Here is a 27004-nt window from a genome sequence, read left to right as displayed (position 1 = left end):
ATGGAGCCAGCAATCTGTTCTTCTCTGCAGAGTGCTTCGGTCCTGATCCCATCTATTACTGAGCAAAAATCTATCCCTTAGAGAAGAAATACCCCCCACAGCTGATTCTGAGCAACTGTGAGGGGAGTCAGCCAATGTTAGCTTGGCTCCTGAAAATTCAGTGCACCTGGATAGGAAATGGTACCTCCACACCTCAGCAGTTCAGCTTTTACAATGTTAATATTGGGTGATCAGAGTTTCCTGAGTTCCTTCTGCAATAGCGAATGCCTTATTTAAACACACAAGTTGGAAAGATACAACTTACTAACAAAACTGCTTTATTCCAACTGCCTGTGCAGCAGAAACTCTCACATACAGTAAGTCTTCCTATTTGGATGTGCTCAGTAGAGTGGGAAGACAATATGTAAACGAAGTAATGAAATCCATGCAAGTAGACGCATGCAGTGCAAACAGCAGTAGTACACACCGTTACACCTTGCACTGCTTCTAGAGGAGGGAGGACTAGGAATGATTACTCATGTTCAAGTGGAAAGGGGAAGGGTGAGATTTCTCTGTTTGAGTGGAGTTCATCCCATTCTCCAGACACTGCTCTATAGTCCAAGTTTCAAAAAGATACCACTGAAGACCAAATATTGTGCCTTTCCACCAAATGGTATTCATTATTTGGGTACTCTTCTGCACAGACTGCCACCCCCCCTCACAACTCAGCACTGCTTTACAGAGTGCCTCCTTGTGCGTCCCAGTAGCACAAGGGGCAGAGAATAATTTGCAACACCCCTTTAGGGGGTACAACATTCTCTCCACTGCACAATTTGCTGGCTCCATGGGGCTGGAAAGGCAGAGCCTTAGCTTCTTCCACACCCCGCTGCCTTTTCAGCGAGTTGCTCCCAGCGGAAACAAATTAGTCGCAGCCCTGACGCTCCTCTGAGCACAGGGACTGCCATTCTGGGAAGCCCCTCCCAAGTTCAGAGACTTGTGCTAGCTCAGCTCGGGTGAGCTGCGTAACAGGGGAAGCATCGTTAGCTGCCTAAAAGGGGAAGATCGTTGTTTCCTCACCACTGTGTGTGTTTGTGAAAGTGCTCGCCACAATCTCGCCCTCAGAGATTGCACAATGGTGGAAGCAATCTGCCTGGAAAGCCCCTCAGCCTTTCTCTCATTGCATGTCTGAACTGCACTTTTCAGAGGGGCAGTTTGCCTAACTAGGAGTTCAGTAAGGTGGGTGGAGGGGTGAGGAAAAACTCCGTTGTCTAGAACCCTAGATCAAAGTAAAGGGTGGCAAGCTATTCTCATTCAGTAACATGAAGGTCTGTGGGTTCATGTAGAGTTCCAGAGAATTCATTTAATAAAGTCTTGGCTTTACACAAACTTATCTGCAATCGGAAACCTGAAAACTAAAGAGGCAACTCTGTGTGCCTTGACACTTTCACAGCAGCCATAGATATAATTCTAATGATAGTTTCTTTTGTATGTTGCTGCAGAAGTGGATTAAGTTAAACTGTCTGCTCAGATTGCTAGAGGCTGCATGGCCAAGAAATGAATCTCTCTTGCTCTGGTTTTATTATAAGGGTATGATTTTTTCTAGTCTATTGGTAATGTCATTTTATTATTATACGCTATTTTCAAATACATGGGGAGAAGTGCTCCTTGCCATGTGAATTTTCAGATTACTGCTGCTGAGTAAAATGGTTATGGTTTCCTCTTATCTCCTTATAAATTAATAGCAAATGGGACAAACTATCTCTAAAAGAGACAGGTATTTTATTAATACCAGAGTCTAGTTTCTAATGGCTAGTAGGCATTATAATACCAATGCATTTCTCCTAGAGAAAACATTCTTCAACCTGTCAAGGCATTGAAACCTATTATCTAGTACCATGGAACAGTCAATTTCTCAAATCTTGTTTATAAAGAAAATCCCACACAACTACAAAATAAATGCAAGTTTTCACCTTCAATTGAGGAACCAATTTAACTTGCTTCAGATGTGCCTCACACAATATGAAAAATAAATCAAATATCAATTCGCTGAATTAAAAAAAGCTATAAACAGATATTTCTAGATCTGAAACTGGGTAACTTGCTTTTCCACTGAGCCCACGGTATTAAAAAGCTTGTATACTCTCTGAAAATATTCTCTGACATCAGCAGAAGTGATTAAAGCTGTGAGATTTCACTAGGTCTTCAAAGACGGTTGACTTTCCTTTTTTTCCTCTCATTTCCTTTTTATCTACCTAATGATTTTCCATTTTTAGCCAACAGAGTACAGACTATAAAAGTCTTATGAAGATTTGCTAATATTTCTGTGTGAGGAGCTGATGATTTGTCTACTTATTGTAAAGTTGTTTTTAAAAAAGGCTGTAGCAAAAGTGAACTCTGCTGATGTTATTAGTATATGCCTGGCAAAAAATTGATTGTATAAATGGTGTATGATTATGATATGATCAGTGTGCACTAAGGCACAGTCCCTGCCTTGAGTATCTTATAATTTAAATTATCTTATAATTTAAAGAGAGAATTCCACCTAAACTTCCCAAAAATCCACCTAGGGAATACACCTCTAGCTCGATATAACGCCGTCCTTGGGAGCCAAAAAATGTTACCGCGTTATAGGTGAAACCGCGTTATATCGAACTTGCTTTGATCTGCCGGAGTGCGCAGCCCCGCTCCCCACCCCCCGGAGCACTGCTTTACCACGTTATATCAGAATTCGTGTTATATCGGGTCACGTTATATCAGGGTAGAGGTGTATTTATAACTTCACCATGTGTCATTCTCTTTTAGGGCATTGGGAAGGAGAGGATGAATTGTTATGTTGATTTGTTTCCTATCAGTCTTAGTTTTACACTGAAATAAAATCTGTCTGTAATACATCAGAATGCAATCTGAACATGCATCCATCTAACAATGTAATTAACATTCTTGCATCCATCTTATTGACATGCTGCTGCATCTGAAATATGAAGTGAATATAATACTTAGTTCAGTTTTTGGATACTATAATACAACTACGAAGACCAGAAAAGAAGTGACATGACACAGGATGTACATCCTCCCCTTTCTGCTTGACCGCAAACATGCTGTGATTACAACATATAATTGCATCATCAATGAGAGTATGGTATCACACTGACTGGTTACATTAAATGGCAGGTATATGGATCCCTAACCACAACAGCAAAAAGTTCCTTCCCGCCTGATAGAGTGCAAGAAGATGCTTGAGGTAGGAAGACTTCCACAAGGACTGTCAGGATCGTAACCCTGGCTATGGCTGAAACTTCATCCCCGCTATAAATGGCCACAGTACAGTGCTTTGAAAGAAAAGCAGATGTGCGCTTGATTGCTTTGTTAATTGAGAAATGGATGAATATATCATGAACAGGAGATACAGAGGGAATGCTATCAGGGGCTTAGGTGGTGAAAGAGCAGAGAAAATGCTGAGTTCTCTGTTATATAACAAAGACAAATGGAACATTATTTTTTCTGCCCTGCAGTCTTTGTCACCTTCAGCTGCTCAAAGTGACAGGTTGCTCAGCTTGAGGAAGTAGATGTTCAAAATCTAAATGAAAATCTCTGCAAATTTTACTTACATTATTGGTAGTGGGGGGAGAATATGTCTTTTCTTTGTGAATGTGACCATGCTTGGAATTTGCCAATAGATCCTCTCGCTCTCTTGTTTGAACCAGAGCTTTGGAGCGGATCCCGGAGCTGGAGCGCGGAGCAGCTCCGGAGCAGTGGAGCTGCAGGTTTTTGCCTGGAGCTGCAACGGAGCCAGAGCACAGCTCCAAAGCCCTGAAACCATTCCATCAGGTTTGCCTTGCCAGGGCATCAGTTTGAACATTTTGCCCTGGATAACAGGCTGTGCTCTGTTCTGCCTGAGTCTACAGATTTTTGTCTCCTGTCACATTCTCCCCTCATGCCTTTTGCTCTTCCCACAGTGTTGACCTCGATGCCCCTAAGAGTTTTCTTCTCCTGCTCCCATCTTTGCACTTTTTCCAGGCTGCCATGAATGCAATGCATGACGTTCTGAACCCTCTTCTCCCAGCCAGTGTCCCATATTCATTCAAATCTTCCCTGAAGAGTCACTTCTTCAGTGAGGCCCACACACAACAAAAATGAAAAATAATAACTACTACTATTTAGAAATGTGAAAGCTAACTCCTGCCTCTCGTTTGGCTAGTGCGTCTCGTCTTTTTACTCCTGTCTTCGAGACTGTAAACTCTTTAGACCAAGGGCTGTGAAAGGAAGGGTAGTCTTGTGGTTAAAGCACTGGACTGGTACTCAAGAGACAAGTTTACTTCTTAGCATTGGCACGTATTTCCTATGTAAACTTGAGCAAGTCATTTAATCTCTATAAAATAGAGGCAGTAATAGGGGTTGGGAAGGTAAATTTGCTAATATTTCTAAGGTGCTCAGACATTACAGTCGTGGGGGCCCTTGGTATGTAGAATAGAAGTCCCTCCTGGATATGTTCCTAGCAGGGTTTCCATGGTGGGTATAGGGATGTACGGTATGTCTGCTCTGATTGATGTTGGGTCTCTGATTTTGTTGCTAAGGTCTTTATTATTTGGGCTATTTTCTTCATTATGAATTGATATTTTTTAGGGTTAAGTGCTAGTTTCTTGAAATGTGCTGCTGTCTTTCTTCCTTGGTGTCTGTTTCAATTTATTCTCTGTTTTATGTAAGTATCCATTCTCATAATTAGCATGCCTTCTAAATTACCCCTGTTAAGAAGTCCTGTTGAGAGTTTTCTTTCATGAGGTTAAGTATAGTGAAGCAGGGGTTTTTTTTATGTCTACAATGAGATGGTGAGCTCCCTGCTATTCCCATTCGTGTCCTTGAATTACTTCCTATAAAATATAAGGTTTGCTTTTTTCTATATAGAATTATATTACCTTGTAATAAAAACTCTCAATAAAGAGATCTAATAATTTCCAATGGTGGTATATTTTCTCCACCACTTTCCAACTCATAACCTGGTCCATGAAGAATATCACAGCCTTATGTGGGAAAATAACACCTTGTTTGGTTTATTAACACATTGTGGCAGGGTCATCAATAGAGAATTTAACTGCCCCTTACTAGATATAGGCCTGACCAAAACCCTGAATGTTAATAGCTCTGAGCTTTTGGAAAGCTTGGATCTGTATCAGTTTTGAATTTGTATTTGTATTTGAATTTTGCATCTCTATTTTGTGTCAAACCAAAACCTGAGATCTGAATCCCCTCAGTAGTCCCTGGTAGGAGAAAAGAGACAGGACTTGGCTGTATTGAATACAAGGGGAATTCTTTATTTGGGCTGCTGGAAACAAATAGATCTTAGAGTTCTCTCCAGCTCTCTAGTTCCTAGAATAAACACAGCCTGTGCTACTGATTGTCACTACACAGGCACACTCTCCAAGTCTGTCTATACAGCAACCGGGGATGTAATTTGCAGCTCATGTAGACATACCCATGCGAGCTTTAGTCTAACAAGCTAGCTGGTGGAAAAATAGCAGTGAGGACATGATGGCATCAGCAAAGGCTGTACAAACCCACCTCCCTTGCTGGGTACATACTTGCTTGTCCAGCCAGTGCCAGCATGTCCTCACTGCTATTTCTAGTGAGCTAATTAGATTAAAGCTAGCAAGGGTACGGCTACATGAGCTGCAGATCACAGCCCCAGCTTCAGTGGAGTCATAGCCTAAGCCTGGCGTGAACTTCGCAGTCAAGGAAGGGTCTGCTGATTATAAGATTATAAGAATAGCCAAACTGGGTCAGACCAAAGGTCCATCTAGCCCAGTATCCTGGGTTCCAACAATGGCCAATTCCGGGTGCTTCAGAGGGAATGAACAGAACGGGGAATCATCAAGTGATCCATCCCCTGTCACCCATTCACAGCTTCTGGCAAAGTGAGGCTAGGGATACCATCCCTGCTTATCTTGGCTAATAGCCATTGATGGACCTTTCCTCCATGAACTTATCTAGTTCTTTTTTGAACCCTGTTAAAGTCTTGGTCTTCACAACATCCTCTGGCAAAGAGTTCCACAGGTTGACTGTGTGTTGTGTGAAGAAATACTTCCTTTTATTTGTTTTAAACCTGCTGCCTATTAAGACTTTGCATCATCTAACATGGCTCCTTTATAAAATTGCAGATCTCTCACCCCATAGTCTCACTGAAGGGAGATCCGGTGACAGGTACCCCAGTTTTATATGGAGCTATGTTTGGCTTTTGAGCAACAGCTCTGTGCAGGGGCCAATGTGGAGCCACCCCACGAGGAGCACCAGAGACACCTGGACCTCTCAAAGGCACAGCTCTCCAGTGCTGCCCCTTGCACACAAGGAGAATGAAATGTGCTCTGTTGGGATTAAATAGAACCTCTTCCCTCATTCTCTGCCATTTCCCCTAGTGCACCAGCCTTGCTCTGCTGTCTGGTTCAGTGGAGGCGAGGCTGTGTTCCCTCTTGCTCAGGGCTGGAGCAGCAACGAGCAGTCCCTGTGCTTACCAGAGCTCAGAAAGTGACCCATGTATAACCACATAACGGGAGCGTGGTGAATTTAGGAAATATTTTTAGCCTTAGCAAATGTTTATTTTGCTGTCTCAGGGCCTGCTCTTGCAAGTCCTCTGTGTGTGGAACCTCCATTGACTCCCATGGAGATCCTGTGCAGGACTACGCCATGTTGTCACTGGAGTGTTTTGTTTGATGTGTTATATTTGCGGTTGGTGATTTCTAATCTACAGTCATGCAGGAGTTTTTTGTCCTTCAGCTTTTGCCTATTTCTGTCCTGGTGCATGCTGTGAAGATGTAACAGTTACATGACTGTGAATCAACCATGGGCATGTGATTGCCAGCTATGTGCAAAATGCCAAGATGCTGATTACAATACTGTCTGTTGGAATAGTGTTGGATCTCTAGAATATTTTTTTTCCTTCCTCAGTTTGTTTCTTAGGTGCAGGTGCGATCACACTAGGGACAAGAATTAAACCTAGAAAATTGTTTGTTTGTACGGTGTTTCTCACCAGTGTGGCTACAGCTAGTTAAAATTTTCGAACAAAATACTTTTCTATTGGAAAATACCATTTTGCAGAAATCTTAACTTTCTGCTGGAACATGTAGATTTTGGCAAAATTTAATTAATTTATTTTTTTTATAAAAAAGCATTTCTACATTATCAGAATGAAACATTTTGATATTTTATTTCAACATTTTTTTTTATAAATTTATTTTATATGCTGTTATGATATAACATACAAAAATCAAAGTTTGGTTCAAAACATCTTGATTTTATTGGAATGAATTTTGTTTTCAGAAAGTTTTTGTTCCAGGAAATTTATGGTTTTCTTCTAATTCAGAATTAAAACAAATTTTGAAATGTCAGATTTGATGGGAGTCTTGACCAGATCTAAATAGGGCTATATAAAATGCAGGATGTTTTGTGCATTCATCTACCAATTGCATCCAACCTCTGGCTTGATAAGTAGCACTATTTTAATAAAAGTTAGAAATATAGTGGGGTTTTTTCCCCAGAAATATTATCAGCCATGTAACATCTCAAAAAACAAAACACCCACTGGTTCATGTCCACTTGGCTTTATAGACACTCTATTTAATCCTGTTATATGTATGAGATAGTGATCTCTTTGTTTTGCTTGTTTGCAGGATGTGTGCTTGTGGTATCAGTAATTGAACAGCTTGCAATGTTTCACAACTGTACAGCAAAAGAAGCAATAGAGAGACTCTGCAACTATCTACCTGGTAAATATCAAATACACCATATGTTATGCTGGTACCACTGTATTTCTCTGTTAATTAAAAATTCACTTGAATCTGAAAATGTTTTACCCACTACTGTAACACCATCTACGAATAGTGTATGTGAAAGATATCAAGGGTGAAATTGTGGCTCATTAAAGTCAGTGACAACTCCCACTGACTTTAGTGGAGCCAGAATTTCACCCCAAAGATACTTGCATATAATACCCCCAGTTTGTTTACTTTGTATATTTGTCAGCACTTTAAGAATAGCCAGTTTCACTGTATACTCAGTCAGTTTCCCCTTACATTTGTGCGAGTCTTTACATAGCAATTGGGAAGATGAAAACATTTTCAGAAATAGGAAACTGTTGTTGTAAAGTCACAAAAACTGGCAGAGGGACTGAAGGGCAGGTGTAAGACATTCAATTACTTTAAAGTAACTTTCTAAAATTGACTAGATGTATGCCATGGTGCTGGTAGGGAACAGTACCTCGCTCCCCCATCCAAAACGTAACCCAGGAGCTGCACTGGTGCAACAGTAACACAATCCACAGCATGCTGATTGCGTATCTAGCCCTGCAAATCTGCTGCCTTGCATGGGCAGCCAAGGCCTGAAGGAGGTCAGGCAGGTGCTGTGCTGCCGAGGAGAGAAGGGGGAGAGGTGCTGTTCACAAAAGGCAGGCAGGAGAGCTACCCCTCAAGGGTCATGGCAGATTCTCTATCACTGAGCATTTTAAAATCAAGATTGGATGTTTTTCTAAAAGATCCTGTTCTAAGAATTATTTTGGGGAAGTCCTCTGGCCTGTATTATACCGAAGGGCAGATCAGATGATCACAATGGTCCCCTCTGGCCATGGAATCGATGAATCTAAAGTTGATGCTGTCTCTAACTTCATGAATTTAAAAAGACAGTTTAGGATTTTTCATTAAAGAGTTTTTTATATGGTATCTTATTAATTCCATCTCTGAAAAACTAATGTCTTGCTCTTTAGTCCCTAGTTTCATGGAGGATGCATGTAGAATAATAATTCTATCCTTTCTGAGGTGTGGAGAAGGGTTTGCTAGAGGTCATTCACTGAGTCAAATGATGGTCAGTTAGTTCCTGTTCCATGAGACACATTTTCATTTTTGACATCATAGGCAGATAACGATAGAGCTTCAATTATAAACCCTAATACTGCTGTTAAACTATGGTTTTCTTCTAAAAAAAAAAAAAAGCTCTGTAAAAATGACACTATGGTTCTGTGTTTATTTTCATGCAGTGAATCTATTTCAAATTTGTTCAGTGTACAAGTGATGAAATTTATTTTTAACTGACAGACCTGTAAACTTGCCCTCCACTCTGAAGGTCAAGTTGCATTCTTTCTGGTTCATACATCATTGCAAGGGTAAAAATTCTACAGGCAAAATTCTGCCCTCCTCTGTATGTATATAACCCCATCATCCCTTCAAGTTACATCTGTGCAACCTCATTATCTTCAGTGAGACACATGGAAGCTATTGCTATTCCTTGAGGGAAAAGTTTGACCTGGAACTAGAAAGTTAACAATTCTGTGGGTGATGCATGAGCCAGAATGCAATCCAGCCCGCTCTCTTCTAGATGTATAGGCTCTGCAGAGCTAACAAGAATAAAAAGTAGTAACAACTTCCTTTTATTATTTTGAATGCACACAGGGAGCAGAGCTGTTGAGGAAAAAGGTACCATTTACGCTGAAGGAGCAATTCTATTATTATATATATGCCTGAAGAGCCTCATGTGAATAACAAAAACAAAACTAATGTACAACAATTAGGTTTTTAGAGGAACTAAAGGGAACTTATGGTTTCTGTTGGCCTAATTTAACTTCCTTTAAGGTCAATATTCTTCACCCTCTTAAAATAAGCATTTTTTACTTGAACCTCTTTCCCCTAGCATGGCTTGTTTCGATAAAAAAGACTTCTGTGTATTCTTCTCTTTGTAACTGTGTGCATACAGCACAGCAGGAGATGTGTGTAAGTACAAATACTGACTGACTCTGAGGACATAAATATAAAATACTGGTCAGAAGATGTGGTATATTGCCTGAAGCCAAATGCTGAATGTAATATGTACAATCCAAGAAGACTATACTTACCCTAGGGCAGTTTTATGTTATTGCTATTCCCCCTGGAGCCAGCCATTATTTGTTTTGTTATGCCACTGGATATTTATATGCTGAGATTCTTATGCTCATAAGGAATTTTGTGCATAGAAATGGCTCTAGCTAGCCAGCTCCCCAATGTCTACTTTCTAGAGTTGATGGCAAGCCAAACCAACCCCTCCTCCTAGCTGCTAGCGAGGTTGAGCCAACCAGTTATCTCTTCTTGGGCAAGAGACTTTGTACAAACCTGCTGGCTTGTCTCCTCAATGGGAAACATTAGAGGATGCTGTCAGCTTTTGTCCACCATGGGAGATGTTGGGGAAGCCAGTTATTTTCACTTCAAAGAGCCAGCTGTCTTGCTGGCTAGCTTTACCAAGGGTATTTTAATCAGTGATGAGAGCAGACACGGGACTGTTGCCATCCACTGCATGTGCCCTTTCAGGAGGGTAATAGCAAAATCTAATTCTGGTCAGGAGACCCATTTTTAACCAGCAGTTTGATTATAAAAATCCAATCGAAAGAAATTATGTGGCAAAGGTGGCAAATAAATGAGGCTAGTAACTTGATTGAAATAAAATATTTAACATGGGGTAAGAAGAGTAAGCTATAGTAACTCCTGCAGCTATCAGCAACACCTTATCATTAAGAGGTAGTTGGGTATTTAATTTATGCACTCACAGCTAGATTGTTAAACCTTTGGGGCCTGGTTCTCCCTTCACTTATGCAGGTTTTACACTGGTGTCACTCCGTTCACATTAGTGGAATTATTCCTGATTTACTCTGGTGGGAGTGAGAGGAGAGTCAGATCCGCTGCTGTCTTAAAACCTAGCGGTGTTTTGGAAGGAAATATTTTTTGTCTGGGGAAGAACCTCAGGATAGACCACTCCAGCTGGATGTTGGTTCTGATTCATCTGATTGGGTGAGGAAGGATAGCTACTTTGATTGGTGGATCCTAAGTGTTTATTTGGGCACATTAAGACGGACAGGACAGAGATACATAGGAGTTTGGGGAACAGTGTTTAAGGGGGAGGTGACTGGAGACTTGGACATAGCTACTTTCTAGAGCCCTAGGAGTTGTGGGCTTTATTCTTGCTTCTGTATTTTGCCACATTTACCATATAGATACCTGTGTATATGCACCTATGTTTTAATGTCTGGCTATGAGTCGTGCTTCACTGCTTATTAATAAGCAAAAACTGATATCCAGTTGTTGATTACAAGATACAGGAGCCTGGTTGGCATAACAGCCCCAATTGAGTAGTACAGCCCTGTTCAGCACAGCTCTTAAGCATGTGGTTAAAGTTAGGCACATGCTTAAGTGCTGTACTGAACAGAGATGCATTTAACAATATGTTCAAGTGCTTTGCTGAATCAGGCCTGAGTCCAATTATATGCAGGAAATACTCCCATTCCTCCACAGAACTGCAAGATCAGACCCTAGTATTAGATTGTAACTGGATTCAAACTCAGGTTTCTCTCACAGCAGTGCACCGCTTTTCCCTCAAGGCTAAGAAGATAGTCCAAGTACTTGTCTTTTTCAGTAAATATGTTGCTAACGTTTTTTTTTATAAACTGTATTTCTATGTGTATCCTTATTCATTCAACTTAAAAGAATGAGCTTTTAGTCACTATTTAGAAAGGCCATGGTAATGTGAAAGATGAAAAGAAAAAGGAACACGATAGCTATTTGCCAAAGTATAATTACTCCTTCTGTTATTCATTGCAAAATTATTTCTATACTAGAGATGAGTTTTTTACCTGCATAAACACTTGAAGACATTAAGTAATTCCAGCAGTAATATGAACTCATACATCATTTTCTGCACATTGATTTATCTGTTTTGCTTTCTTTTTGAGCTACAATATAAGATAACAAGTGCTTTGTCCTTAAACTGCTTAGAAGATGCTCTATAATAAATATTTTGATAACTCTTAGCACTTACATTATGCTATTCATCATCAATGCACTTAACAAACATTAATTCTCACAATAGTTCTGTATGACTCACCTACTGACACACAAAGAGTCAGAGCTTTGGTTAGAAGAATTTTCTGGTTCAGAGTCATGTGCTCAAACCACTGACTGAGCACGGGCCTTTCTCTAAAATAACCTGATATTTACATTGATAAAGCAAATCCTGCTGTGTTTCATGAGTTTGTAAAACTATCTTTAATTATGTTCCCCATTGTTTCAAAAATCTATGTTTTCCAGAAATACTGAACTTGCAAGGCATCTGTTATTTGGTAGCTGAGCTTTATGGAGCAGAACTAATTAAACTGTAAGTACTAATTTTTCATCTAAAGTTTGCTTGTTTTGAAGGATTGTTTTTGGTTTTTAATGTACTGATGTATTGTCAGTGTGAAGTACGGGGGGTTCACTCTTCAAGTTCCATTAGTATGAGAGTGAGTATAACTCTTCTATATATATGGTGTTCCAGAGAGACACTTGATTAGGTAGTTTTGGCAACAGACTGAAGTTAGCTGTTGTAAGGATCCAGGGACTAAAACCAGGTCTGCAGAGACTGGGATGGCTGATAGTCCCACAGCACCCCTGGAGGCCAGGCAGAGGCACAGCCAGGTAACACAATGGAGAATAGGCACCGCAGGAAGTCCCACCCAAAAGACTCAGAGTGACGATACCCCGAGGAACCTCTGATTGGCCAAGCAGTCTATTTAACCCCAGGAAAGTTGTCTGGGCAACCATACAGTCTTTGGCCTGCTGCAACACCAGATTTTCCTTGATCTCAAGATCTCCTGTCTCCTAGTCCAGTCTGACTCTGATCCTGACATTTGCTTATGGAACCTGCTTGCTTGTGCTTCCTCCAGCTCCTGCCTAGCAACTACTGTTCCTGGTGAGCAGACCTCAGCCTGGCTGTGCCCTCTAGGCCAGACCACCTATGCTCCAGTCTCATACAGCTGTACCTGATTGAATTAATAAATACTATTGCTAGCTGCTACTACTAAGCATTTTTATAGACCTTTACATCTGTAAATCTCAAATCAGGGCCACCTGTCTTCGTTACCTTTTGAAATTCAGTCCATTTGGCTGTGGAAGAAATTTCTTGAACCGATGGTGTGGGGGGAGATTATATCAAGGGTCATACTGTTTTAATCTCTTGTTCCCTAGCTTCCTTTTTTTACCCTAATGGGCTTTCTAACTGTCATCCTCTACTTGCTTCCAGCCCCTGACCTTGATTTGAGCACTTGGGAACCCTACAAAGCAATTTAAATTCCTTTAAAAATAAAAGTAGATCATTTATTCCTCTTTGCAAGTTCTCAAATTAATTAAATGAATGTTTGCTTTACTTTCTACTTCCTTAGGGCTTTTTTTTTTAAATCTAGCCTGGAAACCATGCTACAGAGCTAAGTAGTTCAGTAATCAAACATCTTGATTTAATTCTCTCTAAACCCAGAGGTTTGTCCCAAAAGAAGGAAACAATCTTGGCACTTGTATCTGACTAGAGGTTTGAAGGAATTCTAGTTATTTTATTGAGTCAGGGACTGAAAATTTGTACTAGCCAAATTGCATCTGGATTAACTTTATCCTTTAAATCTTTGTCATGTGTATGGTTGCTTGAAAATTATAATATATTTGATTATGGGGCAATATGTAAAGCTCAGGGCTTCTTCGCCCTGGAATCTGGTTTTAAATGTTGAGTCAAATGCAATGGCAGAAAATAATTATGTTCAGGCAGCTACACTGAGCTGAGCTTAAAGACCATTATAAAATGAGTTAAGGGTCTTAGTATTCTGGATACTCACCCTTCCATTGAAGTAGTTTATATTTCCTAATACCTAGAGCTTAATGGTCTTTGTTGTGCACCATTTCCCTTTAGGTTAAAGTATAAAATGAATGCTGATGTGGTATGCCATTCCATTAAGCTGTGTAAACAGAATGCAGGACAACCATTTTGTCATTTGTACCCTCCTCCGAAGGTAAGTTATGCTTGGATTTCTGAAATTACAGTGTAGAGGTCTGTTAAACTTGAATTGTACAATAGAAAGAAAGACGTTTGCAATCTTGATGCACTGAATTGCAAGCAGAAATACTTTAAATATGGACAGTTCCAGAAAGCTTTCAGTAGAATAAAGGGTACATGTGTACTATGTGTGATCCTGCTGTCTGTAGTACCAGATGTATGGTTATCAGTCTCCATTTATCACAGTGGGAATCTTAGAGGTAAATTCTTCTGCACCATTGTGTGTGAGTGCATTTGGCCTAGAATGAGTAAAATTCCTGGGTTTCATGTTATATATAAGTAAACATCCAGTTTTTCAAGTAAAAAACTAATACACACATACACAAACCCAAACTTTCAAACTTAGATGCCCAAAGTTAGGTACTTACATGCATATTTAAGCACCTAAATAGAAATGGTTTGATGTTTCAAAGGTGCTAAGCATGCCCATGTTCCATTGTCGTCTGTGAGATATATTGGGTTGCTCAGCACATTTGAAAATCATTCCATATATTTAGGCAGCCATTTTTGAAAATCTATAGAACCTTGGACAGAATTCAGAAATCTAAATCTGAGTAAAATGTTGTGCGTGGTCTCTGATCCAACGCCCACTAAAGTCAATCGGAGCCTTTCTGTTGGCTTCAGTGGGCTTTGAATCAAGTCCAGAAGAAGCGAGCTGGCTTTAATTCTGTTGCTGTTTAGAAGGGGGAAAATAGAGGAGAGGGGGGCAACCTCGCTCAGCTCCGGTGCTGTGCTGCCAAGACTTTATCAAAGTGGTTCCCTCAATAATATTCTGACTCTGCTGGCAACTTGTTCTTTGGGTAAAATACCCCTTCCACCTTTACACAAACTGCATCAATCCTATACTCCTCCTGCCTTCCTCCAAAAATCCAACAGTCCCATACTCTTCTCCACAAATAAATCCACCGTTGCTTCCATCCTGGCACCTGCCCCAGTATGTCCTGGATCACTGGGCTTTCCCCTCCCCAGCACTCACAGCAGCAATGGTGGTGTCAGTAGCTGCAGGGTTAGTAATAGTGCTGCAGCAGCAGTTTGGCCCTGCTTCTTTCTTTCTTGTGTGTTCCAGGAGCAGTGGGTAGGGAGGGACTATGTGGTGCATCCTCTATGCGCTCCTAGCAACATTGGTGGGGCAGGCAGAAGGGCAGTTCCCTTCCAGAAGGTGCCGGGGCAATAGTTGATGCACCTGTAGGGGTCTAGATTTTTATCTGGATGGTGTGCCTGTACAGGGGAGGAAGGAGGAGCAAGAGCTTCCCTTGGACCTCTGCATGAGCAAGACTACCTTAGACCTAGGTCAGCAGCAAACACCTACCCTCTGGAACAAGGGGAAAGCCCTCTCTGCCTAAAGAGAGCAGAGAAATGTCTCTGAAAGCATAGTGCACCGTATACCCTAGGGCTGTACCTAAAGACTGTACCTACCCCTAAGCCAGCAGCAGTTAGGTTAGTTCCAGCCTCAGAGAAGGCTAAACATTTTAACAAGCCAAGATGGCCACAGTATATTTTGCCACTCCCTCCACCTAAAATAATGTATCCCTGTCCACCATTTTCACACTGCTATGCAGAGAGTCAGCCTAAAAACTCTGGGAGGGGTTAGTGAGGTGATTTTGGGATACACCCACATTTAACTGACTTTTTGTATAAATAAGTGTGTGGGATGAAATCTGACCCATTGAAGTCAATGGCTGTCCTCCCATTGACTTCAATAAGGCCAGGACTTCATCCTGTGTGTCTGCATATTTGATATCTGGTTCACCCCCACCAGTCTCCTACAGCAGAAGTGGAACCCTTCTGCCTGCCTCTTCCAAACCTAGAGAGCTGTTCACATTGATTACATTTTTCAGACTAAATCATCAAACAAAATGGCTGGAAACTTTTCTTAAAAGTCAAGATTTGGCCCAGCCCAGTGTTATTTTGGGGCTCATGCAAATCCTCTCCAGCTCATCAGTGTTTGCTTATTACTCTTTCTGACAGACTTCATTTGTCTCTCATCACCAGCTAGGCAGATCAATTAACAAAGAGGTTTTTCCTCTTTTCCCCTGAATCTTTAACTATTTGGATGCCCCAAGAAACTACCGAATGGAGGAGGGGAAGGAGTTTCATTTAGAAACCATGCTCTAATGGCTGATAAATTGCCCACGGTAATTCTGTGACAAGTAACACTGCTTAAAGACGAATTGTGGGTGAAAACTTTAATATGCAGTCAGGACTCAGATGCATAAAACCCAGTTTACCTCACATTTGCTCCTTCAGTTTGTAGTTTGATTGATCATTTCAGTTATATGAGCGTGCAAATGTTGGCTAAGTTCCCTGCCAAGTGTTTGAACAAGATTTTAATACTAATGACTGTTTCGTTCAACTCTACTGATTTTCAGGTACATCATTTATGCATTTGGATGCACGCTTTCCCAGGGTTAGTGCAATATTTGTACTGGCAAAGTGAATGCAATAAATATGTAGTTGCTTTTCTTTATAGGACAGCATAATTTTTGTTTTTAATTACCTTTATGACAACAAATATTAATGGCACTTTGATGTTTAACAGTTTTTTCAATCAATAATTTTCATTTTTGGTAATGTTGATGTTTATAAATGAACATGTTGCTGTACCAAGGGCAAATGTGCTCCGCAAATAAGACTCACTGTTCCAACAAATTAACATAAATTAAATTTTGTGCTAACCCTCCTGTAGCCATTAATGCTCCCTGATTATTATAGGAGACTCAGATAATTATGATTAAAAATACTGCTTTCTTCATGAAGCGTGAAATTCACTTAGCAGAGCAGGAGCTGTAGAATGTCCCAGAACAGTGGAACCAACTCTGTGTGGGTGGATGGCCATGGAGTGATTGTGCAAGGGAACTACCCATTTACTCTATGTAGTGAAACTGGGGGAGAGGGAAGGGGAAGGTGGCATGCTTTTCAAAGCTGCTCAAGGAATTTTGACACCGAGTCCCTATTAAAATAGGAGATGACTGTCTAAAGCCCCGTGCTGTCTTTTGGAAATCTCAGCCTATCTCCTTATCCTAGTTATATACTGTGAAAACAAGAGGATTCCATGCCCATGCATTCATTATTGTACACTTCAGAGAATATTTTAGCAGCCCTGTAGCAAATCTGTATTGTGAGGCCTGAGAGGAGAATGGGCTCTTAGGATCTGGCATCCATTATTCTTTTTTGATTTGGTGTAAGCAATATGGATCAAAATCAGAGGAAATACGCAAGCTGTGGTGTAGACTTATCTACACCCATTTACTGATGGCTTAGCCATTCTAAGTTCATAAAACTTACATACTTAGGAACCAGGTGATGGTGTAAATTAAAGCTTAGTAGTATGGTGTGAGGGACTCTTTGTCTGCTTTCCAGCACTGCTTTTAAAATGTTTCATGTCTGCATCCACTGCAGCTCAGTGTCTTTATCCAACATAGCTTGTCAGGGTTCTTGGTCTTTGAGAATTAAGTATAGGCAATACTAGAAAAGGTTTGCCAGTTTAGCTGTACCAGAAACCTTCCTCTTGTAGATGCAACTTATACTAGCATAAAAGTGCTTTTGATGGTATAGCTAGTATCAATTCCCCCAGTGAAATAAGCTATTCTATCAAAAGCACTTTTATGCCAGTATAATAGTATTTACACTAGGACTTTTTCCAGTATAGAAACGTTGCAAAAAAAATCACACCCCTAATTGACATTATTGTACCAACAAAAGTAGACCTGGCCTCACACTTCTGATCTGAATACTATAATTATTACTCCTTCTCTAAGTGACACAGATTGATTTACCAGAAATCTCAATAATATTGAAGGGAGTTAAGTGATTCTGACTTAACAGAATTTTTTGACAGGTGAATGAGACCAACAACGTAGCCTGTCATTTGTATTGGAATGGAAACTCTGTGGCTCATTGGCATGTTGATACAAAGGTGAAACAGGGATCTGATGCAAAGGATAGATAAGAACAAAGAAATTAATGGAAACAGGTTACTCTGCAAGCTGTAATGTTTGATTGTTTCAGGCAACCTCAGACACTTGTGTGCACCCTGCTTCTGTCCACCAAAGAAATTCTGGATTGTACCTGATTTAGTTATCCAGACTACCCAAATCACTAGGCATACAAATCACTCAAGTGGAGAGAGAACTTTTATGTGAATATCCAAGCTTCTGGCGAGGACATTCTCACTCAGTTTGTGGCTAGTCGTCAGAGTTTCAGACTTGACATGCTAAGAGGAAATCAAATGTATATGAAAGAAGCAAATATTAAACAGAACAAAACACAAAAATGTCCCACAAAATGTTCTTTACTTGTTCACCTATCTCCTCAGGTGTAAGTTTGAATTGTTATAGTTAGGGGTGGGACTGATCCAAGCCCCTTGATCTGAATGCCTCTGTACTCTGGGTGAAGCCTAACAGAGAGTGCACAGTTTGAGCAGTAACTCATTCCCGCTCCACCTCACTTAGCTACAACTTGTTGGAAATAAATGAAACGCAAAAACCACAAAGAAAAAAGTAGTTCGTTCCCCAGGTGGTTCTCCACTTTTGTTGATACCTGTCATTACTACCATAAGTGTGGAGTTAGCAAAAAGCGCGGGTGCGCGCATACACACACACACACATACATATATGTATATGTGTGTGTGTGTGTATAATATGTACACAGCAGCTTCCCTCAAGCAGAATCCCAAAGCACTTCACAAATATTGGACATACAGTCACACTGAAGTGTAGACTCTTCCCGGGTGAGAGGGCGGTACTTAGGAAGGCGACTGGCATACGGCATGCTACGTAATACAGAAAAAGTGCATTGGGCAAGAAAAGGAAAGGACACTATTGCAATTCTCTGCTCTTACAAAAAAATGACACAAAACCTTTAATCCAGAGAACACCAAACCACCGTCTCCTCCAAAAGAAACTATTGCCACCCCCATAAACATGGAGCCTATCCTCGACTCCCCCTGCTACCCCAACACACACAAGGCTGCAGTAACTTCCATAATCAGAGTAGAGAGAGAACAACTGGACTCAGCATTTTGTGGAAAGACAGTTTTTCCCATATAAAACGAGGGTCAGGGGATTAACAGGCCGAAATCTGCTGAAAAAAATTGGGTGCATTCTAGTGGCAATATTTATTCAAGTTAACTATTGCAAATGGGAGATGCATGTATGTATCTGAGGACAGAATTTAGCCAATGGGAAGAAACTGGGCAACATTATTGTGGCTCCTTATCGGCACCTCTTGTGTACTTGTTATATGCTACAACCAATATTTTTAAAAGATTGTCTTAGAATAAAAACATCATAGTGCTCATGCTGTAGGCAGAATAATGTTGCATAGAAAAATCTACACAAAGAACAACCTTTGCTTTGAGAGAGACTCTTCTGATAGTTATTCTTATACTTCATTATTCCTCATATTGTTTGCCTTTAATTTTTGACCCTTAAATTTCTGAGTTAATTAATTTTGCTTTGATCAGTATCTACATCGAGTATAATGATAAGCAGAATTTTATCTCCAGCAAAAATGTTGATGGTGGTTTCTTGAAATGCAAATATATGCTGCTTAAAAATCCAGTCTAGCATCCCAGCCACTCAGTATGGCAACATCACTTGTTTTTTCTAGTGTTTTAAATCTGCTGCTTGGCCAAGGATGCTTTTCCCCACACTGGATTTCTATAACTCCGTCCAGATAAATATAAACTTGCATTGAATTTTCCTACTGAGCCTTCAAGCCCAGTGGATTTAAAGATAGCAATTATGTTCTTATGGTGGATTGTAAGAGGGATAGATAGGGCATAGTCAAAAGGAGCAGTTTGTCCTGACTAACCATTTTGATCAGCAGCAAAGCACTCACACAGTTGTGATCTGAAAGTATAATTTTCCTTTCAGTTTGAAAACTGTTCAACATTAATTGATTTCTTAGTTCACTGATTCTTATAATTCACAGAAAGAAGGCAGGGCTTCCTTCCACAGCAAGGTTAGTGGGGCATATGCTCAGCTCTTTCATTCCAAACGCGAATGACAAAGGCTGAGGGGATCAGGAGAATGTGCCTCTGACTGATATGACTGGTTATCAAAGATGGCCTAATAAAAGCAGAACAACACAGGGGATTCATTGTAATTGTTGTGGAAGAGTATTATTTAAAAAGTAAGTTGTATAAAGGGTGGGTATTAAGATGTTGCTCTTATGAAAGTTCACAGATTTGTCTTAAGTTCTGGGCCTGTCCTGCAAGCAATCTGCAGTCAATCTCCAAAGGCACCTTACAAAACTGAACCCCAATTACAGGGGTCTCTGACTTCGGTGAAATGTAAACTTGGGAAGATCTTTCTCACATCAATATAGCTACCCTTTCCCCCCTACTGAAACTTTTTAATGTATTGACATTTTAATAAGTAAAAAATTAACATTTTCATACATAAAGGAAAGAGAGTATAAATATGTTCCAGAGTACACTGCCATTCACTAACGGAGATACCCTCTCCTCAGTATCCTGCATAAATCGGATTAATATTGTTTACAATAGAGAGGAGAACAGTTCCCCAATAACTTAGCTACAGTGGCTTAGATTCTATTCTCAATGACACCCCAGTCAACACAATCAGTAGGGATATCCGAGTGTAACTACCCCCAGTGTGGTTCTTCTATACAAGGACTGGGAAAGAATTCTCAAAGGTTGGGGGGGAGAGGGAGGAGGAGGAGAGGCTTCACACCACAGTATGGTGCAGAGGTCTACTCCATAGTGTCTCTCTGTGCTTCAGCATTCATGCAAGGGCTGGCGGCAGGGCTGAAAGATCTACTGTCTGAGGCCAGAGTATTTTTTGTGCTGTGAGGGTGGCTTCTCAGCTGCTCCACTACCCACTTCCTTCTGCACTTTTCTCCGGCCAATCTGTCTGGACTGAAGATTTTAGCGCAATGTAACCAAAATAAGAAAATGCATCTGGACAAATTCTGTAAGGGAGGCACAAAATAGGTGTAAAATGAAACTGCAGGTATAAATTAGTTGTGGTCAATGGTGCACACCAGATTTTGGATTTTGCAAGGCTGAACAAGCAAAACAAAGGCCTGATCCAAAGATTCAATGAGCTCCCAGTGACTCTCAGTATCAAGCCCTAATATTAGGTGTCGTCCAAAGTGTAGTGTCAGAGTGCAGGTTTGACAAGCCAGGTTTGCTTCACAATGTATCTTGCAGATGCCTAGTCACAGATCTCTGTGACACACTACACACAGCAGGTGTTACAGATTAGTGGAGCTACTGATAAGAACCTAGACATTGATAAAAACTAGACCCCTTGCCGTTTCCTTTTGTATCCAGACTGCCCGCTGTGTCCTAATAGTATTGCTGAATATTTGGCAGATCCTGGCTGTGAGAGATAGTGGTTGATGTGGATTTGACCTTCACAGAACATGGCATAGATTACCTCCTACTGCCATATGAGCAGGTCTCTGTATTACTGCTGTCATTCATGTTCATGGTGCCTGATGCATGTGAATTCCCTTGTGAATGGGATTGGTTGGATAGATAGCCCAGTAATATTTCTTGTTCCAAAGAGTGACCCTTCCACTGCAATTGGGGGTGGATATGTGGGTCTTTGTGTGCTGCTGCCAAGTGTCAGGGATATTAGTGTAGTTGCATTTGACCCACTTGTACAAATGCAGAAGAGGCTTTTCTCCTCGACATGCCCTCTTTTTGGCCAATCTGTCCCTCTGTTCTGCTATTCCTCCCTGAGTAAGTAAATTTACTGCCTTTGGACACCCACAGAATGCCTCATTAGAACATGTGCAAGTGGATTGGGTTACAGGGTGACACTGGGCCTTTGAGAGGGAGCAGGGCCGTGTACCTGTGCTTTATCAGCACTCTCCAATTTGGCCAATTAAGAGGGATTTAAAGAGAGCACCTGGGCCCAGAGTAGGAAGGGTGGGAGAAGAGACCAAAGAAGGAGAGTCTGGGTGAATCAGACCTAAGGGCGAGAGAGAGAGAGCAGATCTGAGACCTGAGACTCTCCCCACCTGCTCCCTGAGAATAAGGGGAGAAGAAGTGGGAAGTTCTCTGGGAGTGACTGCCAGATGCCTCTGGAAGGGGAAGGTAGAGGGAAAGGGAGGGAGACTTGGTGGAAGAGAGATCCCATGAGTTGGAACCACAGGCTCCTGTGGAAAGCCCTGAGCCAGGGTCTATAAGGAAAAGGATATTCCAGGGGAGCCAGCCTGGGGACCCAGAGCTCTATACCAGCGCCAGGAAGGACATGAGGCACCAAGCCTAGAAACAGACTAGGAACAGGGCCCTGCAGGTGCGTTAAAGAGAATCCCCAAAGGGCAGAGGGACCTTTTTGTTTGGTGGAGACTTTTTAGTTTCAACTTTGGTATGCCAGAGGGGTTGTGTTTGTTGTGACTTGGCCAGAGGGCTAAGTAGAGTGACCAGATGTCCTGATTATATAGGGTCAGTCCCAATTTTGGGGCTTTTTCTTATATAGGCACCTATTACCCCCCCACCCCCATCCCAATTTTTCACACTTGCCCTCTGGTCACCGTAGGGCTAAGCCACATCTCCAGCACAAATTGGTGTGTGGACAGCTGAGGAGATCGACCTCTGGGAGGGAAACTGAGGCAAAGAGTACTGGCAGTGCCACATTCAACCAACAGGGAACACTACAGAGCTATGACAGATGGCAAATCTGAACTGATTTGTTTTCTGGAGACTGGGTGGTTCTTGCATCCTTACATCCTAGTTCTGCCCATCTTGCATCCAACAAATAGATTGCACTTCTGTATGAGTTGTTGAATTTTGTCCACTTTCACTAAGACAGCGTAGCTAAAATATCAAGTATCAGGGGGTAGCCGTGTTAGTCTGTATCTACAGAAACAACAAGGAGTCCGGTGGCACCTTAAAGATTAACAGATTTATTTGGGCATAAGCTTTCGTGAGTAAAAACCTCACTTCTTCGGATGCGTAGAGNCTTACCAGCTAGTTCGACGGCTGGAAATCGAAGTTCTGGGTTCGACTTATCGCGTCTAGTCTGGACGCGATAAGTCGAACCCGGAAGTGCTTGCCGTCGACTGCGGTACTCCAGCTCGGCGAGAGGAGTACCGCGGAGTCGACGGGGGAGCCTGCCTGCCGCGTGTGGACCAAGGTAAGTTCGAACTAAGGTACTTCGACTTCAGCTACGTTATTCACGTAGCTGAAGTTGCGTACCTTAGTTCGAACTTACCTTGGTCCACACGCGGCAGGCAGGCTCCCCCGTCGACTCCGCGGTACTCCTCTCGCCGAGCTGGAGTACCGCAGTCGACGGCAAGCACTTCCGGGTTCGACTTATCGCGTCCAGACTAGACGCGATAAGTCGAACCCAGAACTTCGATTTCCAGCCGTCGAACTAGCTGGTAAGTGTAGCCAAGGCCTAAGAAAATAAATGGTGCCCTGGAGTTTCATACATGGTGATTAGATAATTGATTAGTAGTCCAATAAAAAGTAGTGAATGATTTATTTGTAGATCCATCCTTCATTTTTGTGCCATGACTAATGACAGAAAGAGAGAAAATATTTGGGGGAAAATATATAGGTAATGCAAAATTGATATATTTTGTTTTTCTCTTGCTGTTTTAGATGGGGCTGAACAAGGCCGTAAGGAAAGCAAACAGGATTGTCAGGAATTCCAAAGTTCTGGTAAGAAATAAGGGTCAAAAGGTATTTTACGTTGTGACTGCATTTATTAGGGATAGGTAGCCTCAATTTGCATAATTTCAAAACCGTTTGAACCTCATAAATTTGAAATGCTGACTCAGACTTTAGTATTTATTGGTTCTGCACTGTGGTTAGGTGAGACTGAATACAGAAATAAAGAAGGAGCAAAGAGAATATCTAGTGTAAAAATAGGTGGAAAATACAGCAGAATGAAAAACAAATGCAGAGAGACTGTATGGGAAAATAAAAGATAGAGCCAGCATGACCAAAACTGTCACGAAAAGTAGAAGAGTCTAGATCCTCTCAAGCAGTAAATAGGTATAGCAGATTTACACATCAGCTCTGATGCAGTACCATACTGCACACAGTTGGTGCTAGATTAACGCGTTGATGATTCATCCATCCTTAATACATAGCATTTTTTTAAAAAGAGGAGAGGGGGAAATAAAAAAGCTAGAATTACTGTATATGAATAAAAACCTGCTGAGCTCTAATTAGTTTTATTAAGCCTGCCAACCTGATAATGGTTCAAGAAGCTCCCTGAACTCAGACTCAGTGCCCATGTTCAGATCCTCATCTGAGTGTTTACTGCAGCGTTATGCCTCATTATTATTTATTACTATGTTGTTTGCGTTTGTTTATGCACAGCACTATGCTGCCAGCATCACTCGTGTTGAATAGTGCTCACTCACACAAGTAACCTCATTGAACCCCATAGGGCCTCCATGTGAATGTAAGGGTGGCAGGAATCCAGGTAATAAACACAAAAGACCATAATGCTGCAGTGCTTAGAAGTCGGCTTCAGTAGCCAGATGTCAGATGCTTTGGTTCAAATCCTATTTAGATTCTTTACAGAAGTAGAAGTTTCCAGAGCCTGTCAGTTTTGTCCAGGGCTCTTTCTCCAGCTAGGTCTCCAGATCTGCTGCTGCTGTTCCAGCCCTGCCTAGTATCAGGGGGTAGCCGTGTTAGTCTGTATCCACAAAAACAACAAGGAGTCCGGTGGCACCTTAAAGACTAACAGATTTATTTGGGCATAAGCTTTCGTGGGTAAAACACCTCACTTCTTCAGATGCATGGAGGGAAAGTTACAGATGCAGGCATTATATAATGACACATGTAGAGACGGGAGTACCTCACAAGTGGAGAACCAGTGTTGACAGGGCCAGTTCGATCAGGGTGGATGTGATCCACTCCCAATAATAGATGAGGAGGTGTCAATTCCAGGAGAGGCAAAGCTGCTTTTGTAATGAGCCAGCCACTCCCAGTCCCTATTTAAACCCAAATTAATGGTGTTAAGTTTGCAAATGAATTGTAGTTCTGCTGTTTCTCTTTGAAGTCTGTTTCTGAAGGGTTTTTTTTGTTCAAGAATAGTTACTTTTAAATCTGCTATAGAATGTCCAGGGAGATTGAAGTCTTCACCTACTGGCATTTGTATGTTACCATTCCTGATGTCCAATTTGTGTCCATTTATTCTTTTACGTAGGGACTATCCGGTTTGGCCAATGTGTGTTTCAGTTACACTTTTCTTCCTAACCCACCATCACTCCAACCTTTTCTGCATGTGCCGTCCTCTGGCTAGTAAAGACAGGCCTAAACCAAATCCCTGGATCTGAACACCCCTTCGTTTTGGAGTTCTTTGAAATCCAAACATGCTTATGGTGGGCTGAACCAAACAAAAGGCCTGGCTACAACCAGCCTTGAACACTGGAGTTTGAAACCTCACATTTTGAGCCCTGCACCCATTTCTAATAGGTAGCAGCGAAAGGAAGTGCAACTTTTTTGCTGGTGGCTAGCTATGCCTTCAGTTTTATGAGTCAAGTAAGCCATGGAGTTTGCTTCCAATTTTCTTCAGGCATTTGATTACTGAACAAACATTTTTTGCTCTTTGCAAAGAAATTATTGATCTTGTTTCTTCCTGAATCCTCACTGTGATGCTGCTCACAGGAATGAAAATTGAGATTCCTAATTAGCCATTGGGCTACTGCCAAACTGTGATACCAAGGAAATAAATAATACACTGTAAATAAGGGCTTCCGCTCATGTGGAGCAGCAACAACAGGACCATGCTCATTATACTTTCCACTGAATATCATGTTATTGATGGTCAAATATTTCCTCCCAAATTGCATGAAGTTTCTATTTTTTCCCATCACTGGAGAAATGTAAAACTGTATAAGGTTTGGGGTTTAGTAATGCAGAGACCTCAGCCTGCTTAGTGTCATGAGGAAAAAACATTTTAACCTTATATTAAAGACACAGGAGAAAAGAGTTAAAGCATTTGAAATGTAAAGTGCTAAGCAAGGCTTTCACTTTAAGAACATCTCTTGCTCACATTCCCTTTAGCTGGAGAGAATTTTTTGACAGTCTTTTACATGATATTAAGGAGGATGATAACTGTCCTTGAGGGGGAGGTCGGGGGAAGAGAAAAGGTTAGTTGAGAGGGGCTGGAGCCATTGTTGCTGCGGCTGCTGTTAAAGTCCAATACCATTTCTTAAAAGACAAAGCAAGACACACACACACAAGATGGGAGAGAAAAGAACAGCAAACATAGAAAACACAGTTTCTGTCTCTGGTGTTGACTCTCTCTTGCAATCTCACTGCTCGAGAAACACGTGCATGGAACACAGTCTTATTAGCCACTCCAAAACCTGGCAACTTGGGCCAGGATTGGGCTGTTTGGGTCATTGTTTTTATCTGTCTCTCTGGTCACAGGCTTACAATAGTGTTGTGAAATATGCAATCTTGGCTGGCTAAGCCAGACTCTTATTAGATGGAAGGAAAAAGGAGAGGGATAGGAATGAGAAGAAATAAGGTGGGGAAAGAAAAGGACACACTGAGGAGAAAGGGAGTGAAAAAGTCTCACCTCCCAGGTGCTTGTCAGGATTTAGCTGCAGCCAGTGAAGGTGGTGATGTCATCTGGATCCCTCTCTTTGGCCTAGTCTGGTCAGGACATGTCTCAGGATTAGGAAGAAGACAGCCCAGTGGTGACTGGGTCCCAGGAGACAGTGGTGGTGGCAGCCATGATGGTAAAGCTCGCTCCTGCTGGTTCGCCCATCTCCCAGTCAGTAGCTGTTAATGGACAAATTCTTCTTTCTTTCCCCCCAAAATCGTCTTTTCTTTTAAGGCTGCCAAGAGGGAATGATGGGCAGAGCAGTTCACCCTCCCATTTTGTTCACCAATTAAGCCTAATTTCTGACGCACCAATTTTGGTCCATTGATTTATCGGTCCCATGTCTCTTTGTTTCCATGAGTTATACCAGTTGGGCTTTTTGTTTGAATTCATTCTTTCTTTCTGTCTCCTGTTTGGACCTTTTCCCATCAACATTTTGGTGTTATAGGTTATTGTGACCTTTTATGAATTTTCACTCCCTTTTCACAGTTGATCTCACAATTAGGGTAAATTTATAGGCTCATTTATCACAACAGGGCTAGGCAGATGATGGCCCTGAGACAGGATGAACAATCTTTCAGTTATTTCTCAAAATACTAGTTTTCTCATTCACTGTTCAA

The 27004-nt window shown here is 41.4% G+C and overlaps 1 protein-coding gene across 5 annotated transcripts in view; it reads left to right on the top strand.

The window, feature by feature from the left end:
* Positions 1-27004, top strand: part of AOAH (acyloxyacyl hydrolase) — a 112121-nt gene that overhangs the window by 6706 nt on the left and 78411 nt on the right. For all 5 annotated transcript variants that reach the window (XM_034761210.1, XM_034761208.1, XM_034761209.1 and 2 more), the window contains exons 3-6: positions 7638-7733; positions 12066-12132; positions 13690-13789; positions 23417-23476. In XM_034761210.1, the coding sequence (XP_034617101.1) occupies positions 7638-7733; positions 12066-12132; positions 13690-13789; positions 23417-23476 (323 nt within the window). The remainder of the gene's footprint in view (positions 1-7637; positions 7734-12065; positions 12133-13689; positions 13790-23416; positions 23477-27004) is intronic.

This window comes from Trachemys scripta, chromosome 2 (assembly GCF_013100865.1).
Source record: "Trachemys scripta elegans isolate TJP31775 chromosome 2, CAS_Tse_1.0, whole genome shotgun sequence".
Lineage (NCBI taxonomy): Eukaryota > Metazoa > Chordata > Testudines > Emydidae > Trachemys > Trachemys scripta.
This window is presented reverse-complemented; position numbering and strand designations above follow the sequence as displayed.